This window comes from Lynx rufus, unplaced genomic scaffold, assembly GCF_022079265.1.
Source record: "Lynx rufus isolate CCGP_SWC_20201006 ecotype Redwood Valley unplaced genomic scaffold, mLynRuf1.p SCAF_17, whole genome shotgun sequence".
In the NCBI taxonomy this organism is placed as follows: domain Eukaryota; kingdom Metazoa; phylum Chordata; class Mammalia; order Carnivora; family Felidae; genus Lynx; species Lynx rufus.
This window is the reverse complement of record NW_025814831.1, coordinates 35,480,475-35,493,781: the sequence shown is the minus strand read 5'-3', so window position 1 is coordinate 35,493,781 and position 13,307 is coordinate 35,480,475. Positions and strand designations below refer to the sequence as shown.

General features: G+C 32.5%; 1 protein-coding gene across 8 annotated transcripts in view; it reads left to right on the top strand.

Annotated features, from left to right (window-relative positions):
* The window catches only part of GPHN (gephyrin), a 622,612-nt gene that overhangs the window by 426,139 nt on the left and 183,166 nt on the right, over positions 1-13,307 (top strand). For 3 of the 8 annotated variants that reach the window (XM_047079491.1, XM_047079488.1, XM_047079489.1), the window contains one exon: positions 60-116. The exons of 3 other annotated variants lie outside the window; for them this stretch is intronic. In XM_047079491.1, coding sequence (XP_046935447.1) covers positions 60-116 — 57 coding nt within the window. Of the gene's footprint in view, positions 1-59; positions 117-2,345; positions 2,418-13,307 lie in introns of all 8 variants that reach the window. 2 more of the 8 variants (XM_047079486.1, XM_047079490.1) reach the window with 2 other exon arrangements.

Below are 13,307 nucleotides of genomic sequence, written 5' to 3'. Positions count from 1 at the left end.
ATTTTTTAAGTTCACTTTTTCTTTATTCTGTCTTTTTTACCCATCTTCCCTCATTGTAGCAAATTAGACGGCCGGATGAAAGCAAAGGAGTTGCTAGTAGAGTTGGATCCCTCAAAGTAAATATGTTTCTAACATTTTTTTGGCAAGATTTCGTCTATAGCCTACACTTCTTCCTTTTTGGAGGGTGGTGGGAGGAAGGGGGCTTTTTCCATTTTTCACCATCCCATTTTTTTATTTTAATATTTTTATTGGCTGTTGGGTCATTTTTTTTGTTTGTTTCAGCTGCACATAGAGCAACCAGCTGAAGGCAAGCTGCCAAATAACTAGCTTTGAATGGCACCACAAACAAGAGAAAGGGCAACTGTCTCATTACAGGTGCCTATAATTTGGGGTTCTAGAGTAAACCGTTCCTCTGATTGATGTCACTGACTATGTGTTAAGTTCCTCTTACACAGAGAACTAATATTTATTTTCAGAATATTATCTCCCCTTTTTGCTTTTTTTTATAAAAAGTAACTAAATTTTATTTTAGTGTCATTACCATTTGTAGTTCATACCAGAAAAATAACTATTATGAGATAGTAACATTTGTTATATATAATGAATCTTAAGAATTAGAAAAGGAATTTTATATGATGCTGGTGTAATGGGCTCATGTATAGCTAATAGTATTTAAACACTTTTAATCCCATTTGTTTTTTTTTCAATTAAAAAATTTATATAACAATCAGTGGAAACTAATATATATCCAAATGTTTGCCCATTTGTGTATGTAATCTGCTGATACACAGCTTAAAGATTTCTGATCTGATGGTCCCATTTGCTAGTTCTTAAATATCTGTTTGGTCAATATATCTTGGGCACTCGATACTCTAACATTCAATCACAATGAAAAGGTAAGCCAGTTATCACCCTTTAGAAACAAAGACATAGTCATTGATCACTTTTAATGCTGCCACCATAAATGCAAGGTAGAAAATTTGCTGAATTTTAAAAATGTGCAGAGGAATTTCCCCCCAAATTAACCACTACTTGTATCTCTCAGTCCCATTTGTCCTAACAGCATTAGTAACTGTTAATCAAAATGACAGACAGTTCACTGCATTGGGATGTCTCAAAATTCAATTAACTACCTTAAGGCCTAATATTAAGTCAATTCAAAATTTTATACACCTCCCCTTCATTTTCATTTAACAATTTATGAAGCACTAATTTCTGCACTCCTTCTTCTCCTTGCCTCTTCTGCCTTCTTAATTTTACTTTTTTTGTTGTTGTTTATTTATTTGTGTGTGTGCACACACATGAGTGCACATGGATGAAGGTGTGTCTGTATGTTTGTGTCCTTTATTCCAGACAAGCCATCTTCTCTGTTTCTGACGCTGCTGTATACTGGGTAGTGATTTGTTGTGGGGGGTTTTTTGTTTGGTTGGTTGGGTTTTTTTATGTTTTTTTCACTAAGGATAATGAGAGGGGATGGGAAGGGTTGATTTATATGCCTGTTTCAAAATCAAGGAAGGTTAAAATTATTCAGTAAAAAAAATACAAGTTTATGCATCCCAATGATATATCAGTAGCATTCCTCACTGTCTCTTGTGAGGTATCATATTTTACCTTTGTCTTTAAGGGAAGATAAGTCCACTGTTGTTTAGCCTAATGGATTATGAGTCAGATTCAAGCGAAAAGGTACAGTGTGACATAACTTTTTAGAAATTATTGATAGTGAAATAAAGATAAAATGGCATCTGTAAGTGCAGCACCATCTGCTATAAATTGGATTGTGTGTGCAAGTGTGTGTGTGTTTAATTATCTCTAAATTCAGCTTTTGGCTGTATAGAACTTCAAGTTATAATTGTGTGCTTATTATTTTTAAGTGTATGTACAGTATGATTATGTATATACACATATATATGTATAAGAAAAAAGATACATGTTAGGGTTCAATCAATTTACTTTAATATGTATTCATTCAGCCCTAAATCAAAAAAATGTGTTTGGGAAAGAAAGACAAATTTCATAATTTTTAAGTATTTTTATTCCACATTTCTACCAAATAGAAAATTTTAAAGTGAATCTCTAAGGAATTATAAGGATAGTTATAGTATTTATTTATTTACTCTAACACTTTGGGGAGAAAAGATGCTATAATTAAAATAAAACGTTGGCTTCCTAGTCACAGGTTATTGAACATGTATTCTTCTGTTATACAAAGATCTTTAATGTTTTGAAATGTTTGTCAAAGGCAGTGAGAAATGTATAATGCTGTGATCTTATTTTTAAAAGGAAAAAGGAAAACTGAAAAGAGAACAAGTTGCTTTTTCAATTCATTTTCTGATGTTTACATGTAGCTCCATCGAAAGCTGGAGGAGCTCAGAGATCACCTAGAAGGCAATGTGAAAGGATACTCTCTCAGAGTAAATGTACGATTTCACTCGGTGATTTTTTTTTTCCTAAACTTCTGCTGACTGGTAATTCCAAATCTGATTGGTTTGTCCTCTCATCTCCATCTTTTTACTTTCTGTCTCTTTTCTCCCTATCTCTCTCTTCCTTTTCTAGCTGCAGCTTCATGCTCACGTTTATGAAATAAAGATTAAATTGGCAGGGTAGAGGACACGCAAGTCACACTAACACTGAAGTTGATTTAATAACATTTTGGCTCCAATGCAAAATAAAAATTCTTTTCAAAATTTGTTTCTTATACAATTGTATAATTTTCTGAGACTTTTTATGAGACTTCATTTGGAGCTTTTCCATTGACTGTGTTCTGCCCCTTGTGGGATATGTCAGCAGGATTATAAATTATTGGCTGGATCCAAGTGCTAGATCCTTAAGAATTCAATTTCAGCTATCAAGGAAAATGATCAATGTTAGAATATCATCATAGGTAATCTAGCAAGTAGACACATTTTCTTCTGAATTAATAGGCTTCTCTTAACTCGGACTCTTTGGGAATAGCTATGATAAAATTTTTTTGTTTAAAAATAAAAAAAATTGGGGCGCCTGGGTGGCGCAGTCGGTTAAGCGTCCGACTTCAGCCAAGTCACGATCTCGCGGTCCGTGAGTTCGAGCCCCGCGTCAGGCTCTGGGCTGATGGCTCGGAGCCTGGAGCCTGTTTCCGATTCTGTGTCTCCCTCTCTCTCTGCCCCTCCCCTGTTCATGCTCTGTCTCTCTCTGTCCCAAAAATAAATAAAAAAACGTTGAAAAAAAAATTAAAAAAATAAAATAAAATAAAATAAAAAAATAAAATAAAATAGGGGCGCCTGGGTGGCTCAGTCGGTTGAGCGTCCGACTTCGCTCAGGTCACGATCTCACGGTCCGTGAGTTCGAGCCCCGCATCAGGCTCTGGGCTGACAGCTCAGAGCCTGGAGCCTGCTTCCGATTCTGTGTCTCCCTCTCTCTCTGGCCCTCCCCCCATTCATGCTCTGTCTCTCTCTGTCTCAAAAATAAATAAATGTTAAAAAAAAAATTAAAAAAAAAATAAAATAAAATAAAATAAATTAAGCAGTAAATATCTTCACTGTCATGTAACATCTTACAAATACTTGAGATAAAGGCTATTATACCCAAGACAGCACTCTGAAGGAGAACAATACCTTATAGCTACTCAATACTATACATGTATCAGATAGATAATACTAACAGTAGTATTTTTTTGTGACCCATAGTTCAGACTCAGAATGCTTGGTCCTTCTCCTAAATATATCTTTTCAAAAAAAAAATGGAAATAAAATCTCTAAAATGGTTTATGATGTAAAATATGGCAGAAGAAAAGCTAAATTAGTGCAGTAAGTAATTTCTGGCTCAATTTAACTCTGAAATCCCATTCCTAGTGCTTTTTAAGAAGTTTCTATCAATCCTAGCCTGGCCTGGATCCACTTCTCCCAAGATTATTGTCATACTTTTAATCCATATTGCTATAATAGTTTTCTTATAAAGAATAGAATAAACAACAATAGTGATATTATAATTCTCTGATATCTCAGCTTGTTTTTAATTATATACTATACATAGTTAAGTATATCTCTATATTAAATTTCTGATTACTAAATCTCAAACTTGTTTTTATTAATACTAATTGTTAAATTCTGATTGCTAAATTAAGTTGATGTAGCAATTAATGCAAGTATCTCATTTTTCTACTTTCTTGTGAGTCAGTCGTTCTTTTCTATCCATATTCTTAGAAGTTGAAAGATCATCCATAATCACTCCCAGAATTTATTCCACCGTCTTAAAAAAAAAAAGAACTTTATGATTAAATCAGTCTGAACATACCTAGATATTCTTCTAGAAAGCCCTAAAAAAATTCTGATTAATTAATTAATGTATTTAGTGTCATACTCTTTGTAACCAATCATGAGAAGTGATTTTCTTTTTCAGTCAAACCAAGACTAGATAGTTGAGACTTGCTAAGGCCTGTATAGAAGGGAGTTAGTGTTAGATTAGGGTTAAATTAAAAATTTTGGCTTCAAAAACTGAGTTATATCATGCCACTTTTCAGTTTCTTTTTTTCAACACCTATACTGCATGGTACAGTATATAATGACTAACCCCAATGTCTTCATCTTTTGTTATATTTCACTGGGTCACACTTTGTTCTGATTACCTTTTTTTTTCTAATAAGATTGAATATGAGGTATAGCATTCTAAGATTCCCATTAACTAGAAAAGTATCTGGAGGAAAACTATCAAAAGTCAAATTGTATCTTCTATAGACAGTTCAGTTTAGAGAAGATGCGTTTCAAAGAGCTGAATGTTTAGTTTCTCTCCTCCCCTTTAATCCCGTTACCCCAGAATGCCTTACAATAAACCTTGCATGTTAAAAATTGTTGCTTAGAAGCAGAATAAAGCTATTCTCAGTTGCATAGGTTATATAAACAGATTTTGTTTCTAAAATGAGATAAATTGGCATATAATGACCATTCCATTTTGTGAAAATTTATTTTAGGGGTCTATACACAAGAGCAAGTATGTAGGTGCCTTTCAATTCATTGAAACATTTATAAATAGTTCAGTAAGATGAAAGATTAGAACCATGTTTGTACTTAAATATTTTATTATTACTTGGGAAAATGAGACATCATTCAAATCTTTGGGATAAGGATTTAATTAAATCATTAACGCTTCAATTTGTATCTTCTATGTGTTATATTTTAGAGAGAAAAGATTCCTGCATCCTTACTTATTACAGATAATCAATGATATAAGGTAGAATATTCTAAGATGTAATTTTTGGAATAATTTTAAAATTGATTTATCATATGAAAATGTACTTCTTTATCATACATTGACACTTCTATAGCAAAAAGTAGGATGTGTTAGGTTCTGGAATTATAAATGTATCATCATTTTCTGTATGTAGTACAAAGTGGAAGTATTCAGAACCCTAAATCAGTTTTTAGTAACTTTTAATAATAATAAAACTATAATCACATGGCTTTACAAATTATCATCTTGTAAACAAAGTTTGTCTGATTTAATGATTGCAAGTTACTACAAATCCTTAGACTAATAATGTGTTGAGAATAATGACTGAAAAATCCCACATAAAGGAAAAAATTACCTTTACATTTAATCAAATATAGGAATCTAGTAGGAAGAACATTAAAAGTAGTGCTTAAAGTTGAAAAACTGTGTAAACAGAGTTGAGAATTGGAAAACATAAGATGATACAAACTAATACTTTACAAAATTAAGTCAAAGTGAGTTTACAAAGTTGAATTAGTTAAAGAGTGATGGAACCCTGAAAAGCTTGAGTGTTAAAATATTCAGAGAAAAAGAAGATAAATGTTCATGAAATAAAAACTAGTAGAAAGAAAAGAAAGGAAAGAAGTAAAAATACCAAAACCACAAATTTTATATTTTCTCAGTGTATGCAATGTGATGGTAAATTTCTGCTGAGCTGCAAACATACAGATAGGTTTTAGGTAACCAAATATGTTAGTTTTTTAAAGGCTTTGACAAACAATCAAAGGGAAAATGATTTATGAAGACAGATTATTGGCACATAAGTGACCTAGGAATTTGGTTATGAAGTAAAAAGAATATGATAATTACAAGTACTTGCTATGCTAATATAAATAAAGACAAGGTATTATTTGAGGTGGAAAAGTTAAGGGAGGAGTTATCACTTAAAATAAGACTATGTTTTTAGTAAGTTTAAGAAAACTATCTGAATCAAGTCAGAAAGGAATAAGTCTTTTGAAGAATGATTTTCTGAATGTTGAAATAAGACTTATAGGAAATGGGACTAATATAAATAATGGATTAGATAGTTGTGATTTTATAGATTTTTTAAGATCAATATTTTATTCCAGTCTTTGTTCTTATATTTTTGATAAATTATTTGGGAGGTTTTTTTTTGCATTTTTATATTCATCAAATTAATGCTATCATTCACGGGTCAGCAAACTGTAGCTTCTGGGCCCAAATCCTTTTCTCTCTTGTGGGCCCACAAGCTAGGAATGATTTTTTGCATTTTTAAATAATGGGGGGGAATCAAAAGACTGTCATTTCATGACATGTAAAAATCATATGTGTGTCCAAAACATATAAGTGTCCAAAAATAAAGTTTTATTGAAACACAGCCATATTCATTCATGTGCATATAATCTGTGGTTGCTTTTACAGTACAAAAGCAGAGGTGAACAGTTGCAGCAAAAACCATATGACACAGAAAGTCAGAAATGTTTACTATATGACTATTTATAGAAAAAGTTTGCCAAGACCTGCTGTAACCGGCTAGTGTGTCAAAATGACAAGGACATAGAAATGATTATAATAGAGTCTTCGTAAACTTATCTTCATTTTAGAGCTTGAGGAAAGGAGAGCTGCTCATTTTTCTGGGGATGGTTTCAGATTATTCTGCCCGGAATAATATCTGTCTAAAAGAGTTGATACCCTGATCTTCCACCTTTACTTTTTTATTCTTCTGTTTGCCACTGTTTTCTCTAACTACTCTTTTTTCACACCACATCACACACACACACAATGTAAACCCCCCCATGAAATTAACATTAAACCTTGCAAATATAGATTATAAATTCCTCTTGTTTCAGGAGGCCTCTACAGAGATTTAGGGTATAAAGATATGTTCCAATCTTGCTCTCAAACTTTTTTAAAAGGCGTTTTTAGAGTGTTTTTGCTTACTCTGCTTTTTTTCTGTTTTTACTTCATTATGTTTCATTAAAGATCTTTCCCCTGGAGACCAACTTTTGGTTTCTCCTATTTAAATGTACCTAAAATCATCCTGTCTATAGGAAATTTTGTGCAACTGGTAAAGACACCCTGACATGATCAACTATGTCATATCTTAATATATGGCACTTAACTATCTAAAAGGCATCTGCATTAAGTCAGCCAACTTTGAAGAAAGGAAGAACAGCTAGAACATTGATTAGTCCTTAAATATTCAGTAGCTTTTAAAGGAGTAAACATCAGTTTGTTTGTTAACTCTACTTTCTTAGGCAAATTTCATTGTCTTTGGTTCTTACGTGAAGAATATTTTTATTTGAGGTTCCTAATAAGTCTTCCTTGTTTGATGTGTTGGCACTTACTCAAAATATTAATATCTATTTATTTACTATTTAATTTATAATAATTATGTAACATCTTGAGCATCTTAGTAGATGATGTATGTCTTATAAATATGACCAGACTACAATAATGGCAAAGATGACAGTAAATCAACTTCAGGATTATCTCTTTGGAAAACAGACTAATTTTGCTACCTTTCACTTTTGGTATTTAATGTGTAAAGTTAACTAATACAATTCTGAGATTTCACTTCTACTGAATAACAAAAATCTGTCTGTGTTTAGAACAAAAATATTCTTATCTAATACTTATAAAATCACCTACAGTAGCCTAAGACATCATGGGAATGACACACTGTGACGTGTTTAATGCTTATTGCAAATTGCTCTTCCCAGAATTGACTTTAATATGCAAATAAGGTACTAATAAAAGATCTTCTTGACAAATAAATTTCCCTAGTAACAGAAAATGGAGAACTGAGGGGGGCAGGGGGAGATAAGACTCCAACTGTTTATGAAAGATAAAGTTTTTCAGTTTTATGGATATAGCTATGGAGATAGAACAAACATGCAAAGTTTTCTTAGAACTAGCACCTTGCTGAAGATGTGTATGTGTAATTAGATGTGTATGTGGTTGGAAAAAAAGATTCAATTTCTTAAGATGTCTATAATGACCATATTTCAGAAAATACCTCAAAGTAATCCGTTAAGTGGCAGTGATAACATTTGATCACAAATCTTTATGATGGTAAATGTAAAATCTTCTCAACATTATTTCACACAGTTCAGTTTTTTAAACATAGAAGAAAAAGTTTGTATGTTCATTTATTCATTAAACACTTACTGAGCATCTACTACATTCTTCTGTTCTGGGTGCTAGAAATACAATTAAAGAACAAATCAGATAATAAGAGCATTTCTGATTCCTCCACTATGTCATCTTCTATACTTTCATTTCCCCACCCTGAGTTTGCATTTTGGAACTTAATGAAGAATTTGTAACTCAAAACTGCATACTTAATAATTTAGCTCACGTGGCATTGTACAACCTAATGAAAGAAGAGGCCAGAGAATTGACCATAGCAGTGTGACGACCTAGAAAGTAAGAACAGGGCAGAAAATTATCAGCTCAAATCATGAAGATTAAACATGGTTTTGAGTATAAAATAGCTATTTTAAAAGATCAATGAAACATTCTGATAAAAGGTCTAGGTAAGAATTTGTGTTTCAGTTTTTATGTTTTTATGGTGTTTTTATTGATATATATATTAATATATCACATGGACATATATATGAATGTTCAGTAATACTGTGAATGGAATAATAGGAACAGCACATGAGAGTCAGAATACTGAGCTGGCTTTGGTGCCCTCTTTAAAAAACAATATGAAGATGTACAATAGAGCCCTCATTCTATAAATAACGTCACATGCAGTTTGCCAATGTTAATAAAGCAATGAAGATCAGTGTAGTACCTTAGGAGAAAAATGACCAGTGTTCTGCTTTCCAATTAACCTTAAATGAACATCTTCTCAGTAAAATCATACCAGATCTGATCAGAGGGAGTCATCTCTGTCACGGACTTTTTTCTTTTTTTTTTTTAAGCCAGGTATTTTTATATCACAAGATTCTCCTCAAATAGCTTGACCCTTGAGATTTCAAACTCAAGTGTTTGCTTATAAGGCTATCTTGTTACCTGACAAATGTGTTCGTGATGGAGCCATCTAATCTTCTGAGACCCTTACTATGCTATCACTTCCTCTTTAACAGTGTTTTCTTTTCCCCACTGCAAAACCAGGCTCGGCTTCCCTCGTGCTCATCTACTTATAGTGTATCTGAGGTATACTTTGCACGTGTTATCTTACATGGTCAACAACATGCTCGCCCTCACCATTTTTCTTATTTTATTTTCCTTTTGCCTTAATTTATTTTGCCTTGCACTTTGCACTTGGCTGAAAGGGATGAGGGTACCAAAAGGGAAAAGTTAGCTGTTTTAGGAGGAAATTTCAATATTTTTATACTGTACTGTTTTCTAAGTTAACTTTTTTTTTTAGCAGTCACTGTATCATGTCGAAATGGTTAAAGTCTGAACAGCCAACTTGATTGTTACCACCACCTTAATTCCATAAAAATTTCTTTGAGCCAGGTAATTTGTTATTAAACTAATATTGGCTAAAGACAAAGATTTTGGTTTTCAGGCCTGTCTAGGTCTCTCTGGTAGCTGAAGATTTACATTAAATAAGTGACAATCTTGTCCCATTAACCATAGACACAGCATCCCAAATTGCCTATTAAATGAAAAGTTAATATGATTCCCCTATTTTTGTATAAAATGGAAGATTTATTCCTTTTTAAAAACTGATTAGGTTACTGAGGAAAATAGTTTCCTTGATACTTATATTTTCATAAGGTTCTTATAATCTGGAAGATTAATTTTGTAATCACTCATGAGATTCGTGCTCTTTTAACAAAATATTTTACATGACATTTGAGCTATGTTTTTTTGCCTTTTTGGGGTCTAATTTCTTATTCTTACTGTGTAAAACCATAGCGTACATGTGTTTCTGTTTTTGTGAAATATTATATTGAAATATTAATAGATTTTGAATATCCTTTCCAAAGCAGAGGCACTGTTGAGTAGCTGAGAGAAAAGAGAATTTGTGCCTCAAGATGGCTAGTAAATAAAAGAACTTTAATACCCTATGAATTTTAAGATCTTAATTTTTTATCTTATAGACAAAACACATTTCTACATGTAGTTTTTGCAGACCACGGTAGCTACCATGGGCAGGCCAGTATTGTTAGCTTTATTCTGTTTGCAGAAATACTGTCTCAGAATATCATGCAAAAAACCCAGAAAGATGGCACCATCTGAAATACCAGGTTGTGTTTGCAGAACCACAGGCAGGATAACATCTTTTTGCTTTAAAATTTTAAAAATTTAAAAAATAAATAAATAAAAGCCTTGAAAGGAAGAGCATGACTAAACCCACAAGGGTTTAGCCTCACAAGGTTGAATTTATTGAATCAACAGAATTATAGCCATCTTCTGTAATTTTTTTCTTTTGAATGTTACAGCTATTTTAGATTTTTCTTTTAAAACTGATTTTATGGAGAATGAATTTCTTCTTGAAATATGTATCTGTAGGAAAAGGAAAGTAATGAAAGGCAGATGAATGACTTGTGATATCAGCAGACTGTTGAAAGGCAAGATTGATATCATCTCATTACCACATTTTCCATAGGTCTTTTCTTAATTCCCCAGGATTATGATTCCCAGTGTAAAAAATATATAACCCATTTCTTTCTGACACTTCATCCAGGCAATTCTCCATTTCCCATGAGAGTGTATAAGAAGTCTACCATTGACATCATCTTCAAACACAGCCTACAGCATCCATCAGGGTATTACTTTCTCTGTGACAGCATGTTTGCAGGAGGGTTCTCAGGTTGGAATGTGGAACTGGCTTCTGGGGGGATGGGATTGGGTATGCTATAGCATTTGCTCCCTAGCACTCTGCTCTTAAATGAACTCTGGCTTTATCTGGATTTGTTACTTTCATTGTGACACATTAGCTTTATTTATTTGTCATAAAATGTGTTTCTCTTTTTGTCATTTGTGGTAGGGTTTTTTTGTTACCAGTGCCATACCTCTGTGGACTCCATAGGTGGTGATTATGTTTAATTTATGATGCTGTAAAGACCAATATCTTGAAGAACTCCTTAGGGAATACAGAATAACCTTCCATAATTTTTTCTATTTCATCTTAAATTGGTAAATGATTATTTTATAAAATTTTAGACTTTGACTCTTACTAATTAGAATTTCAAGAAATGTCCTCATGTGTCATTTTTTCATATGGAAGCCTCTTGATGGAACTGTTGTTGAAGTGCATTTTTTTATTTTATAGCATCACTATGGAGGTTGCCAAACTTTCCATGGCTCAGTATCTTCTTTTCCTCATTTACATCATCTTCACTGACCTTCACTATTAAAGAAATAAATTCTTCAGTACCTATTGCAGCACATTGGCTTAATCAATTTCATGTCACTGTCTTCTGTGACATTCATAAGACCAAAAAATAAGCTTTGTTCAAAAAGGAATCTATCCATGAATTGTCCAAGAACAAGATAATTGCTAACCTTACCTGCTACTGCTCAGCAAATGTTACTCCATGTAGTTGATTGCCCCTTCGTGAAAAATACAATTCTCTTACTATGTGACAACCTCTGTGGTTGACATCTCATTTATCTTATTTCAATTAGTCTTCACTATAGATATTTAAAGAAGATACTGTCATCATCCTCATTATACAGACCAGGAAAATGAGTTCAAAGAGGTTAGATATCTTGCCTAAAGTCATAAAGCTTCCAAGTGAGTGTCAGAAAATTGTTTTTCCTAAATATCATGCTTTCTGCTGCTGTTCAGGAGTTATTAAAAGTTGGCTGTAGGTGGCCTTCAGTAGTCTTACATTTTCATGGACTATACTTACCTGGTTCAGGTTGATCACATAGTTTGGATCCTTGTGAGAGGATATAAATGTATCTATTAGATGCAAACTTTAATTCCAGGAAATATTAGAAAGACATACCTTTTATAATTATTTTTCTTATATATAGTCATTCGGTAAATATTTATTGAGCACTTACTATTCCTTATTTAAATGTAATTATAATCTGCTAGCTCTGTCTTGACCTTAGAATTGGCCTCACATTTGGAATGCATAGAATATCATGAATGTAATGAGATCGGTGTCACAGGTTGTGTACACTGTTGTTCATCCCCTCAAGCCAAGTAAAAAAAAGAGAATTCACCTTCCACATTTCCAGCTAATCTCAGCTTTCTTTCAACAGTGTTCCAGCAATGTTCATTTTTTAAAATCTTTTGAAAACATTGCTTCAGAATTCACTTAGTTTAGAAGAAAGCCAGCATGAGTACTATCTCCTTGTAGTAACAGTGCTCTTTCTGACTTACTTGAAAAGTTGTAATATACACTAGATGTAAATTTTTTATGATTTATAACAATAAACAAAAAAATAATCATTGAACCCTTTAAAACCTTATATCTAATGTCTTAGATTTCCCAGTAGCAAGGTTGATTTAAATAATTAGCAATTTTGAAGTTAAATTGATTTTTACTGTTGAGTGGACAGAGACTGAAATTTAATTTTATTTTTATTTAATGCTTAAGAGCTTTTAGCTACCTAAAGAAATGGTGACATTTTCAAATTGTAACTTGCAAAACAGTTGCCCTTTGAACCCATCACACTTTTAGAACACCAGTTCTGATCTAAACAAACCTTGACTGACTGACAATTTGGAGCTTCTGAAATGGAAACTTCAGTTGAATTGCAAATAGTAGATCTACATATTCAAGGAAGGAAGGAAAGATGGAAGGGAAGAAAGAAAACTAGATTTTAAACACTGTAACATTTCCTCTTTAAAAGAAAAAATAGAGCCATTTTTGAACTACCAGTAGCACTACAAACTATTTACCTTGGATGAAACTAATAAAATAAAATAAAGATTCTACACTGTGAAATGATCACCTAAGATTTTCTACTTCACAAAATCTCACTTAGAAATTTTTTAATATTAAATGTATTATTTATTTCAGTATGGTTTTCTCTGATGTTTTACTCTTTCCGGTCACTCTTGCATTCATTGTTTTCATTCTCTTTGTTTATAATAGTTGGGAATTTGGAGATAGTGTGAAGAAATCTGTTAGGAATAGTATCTTTTAAAAACACTAAAACTGCTGCTTACCAGAATATAT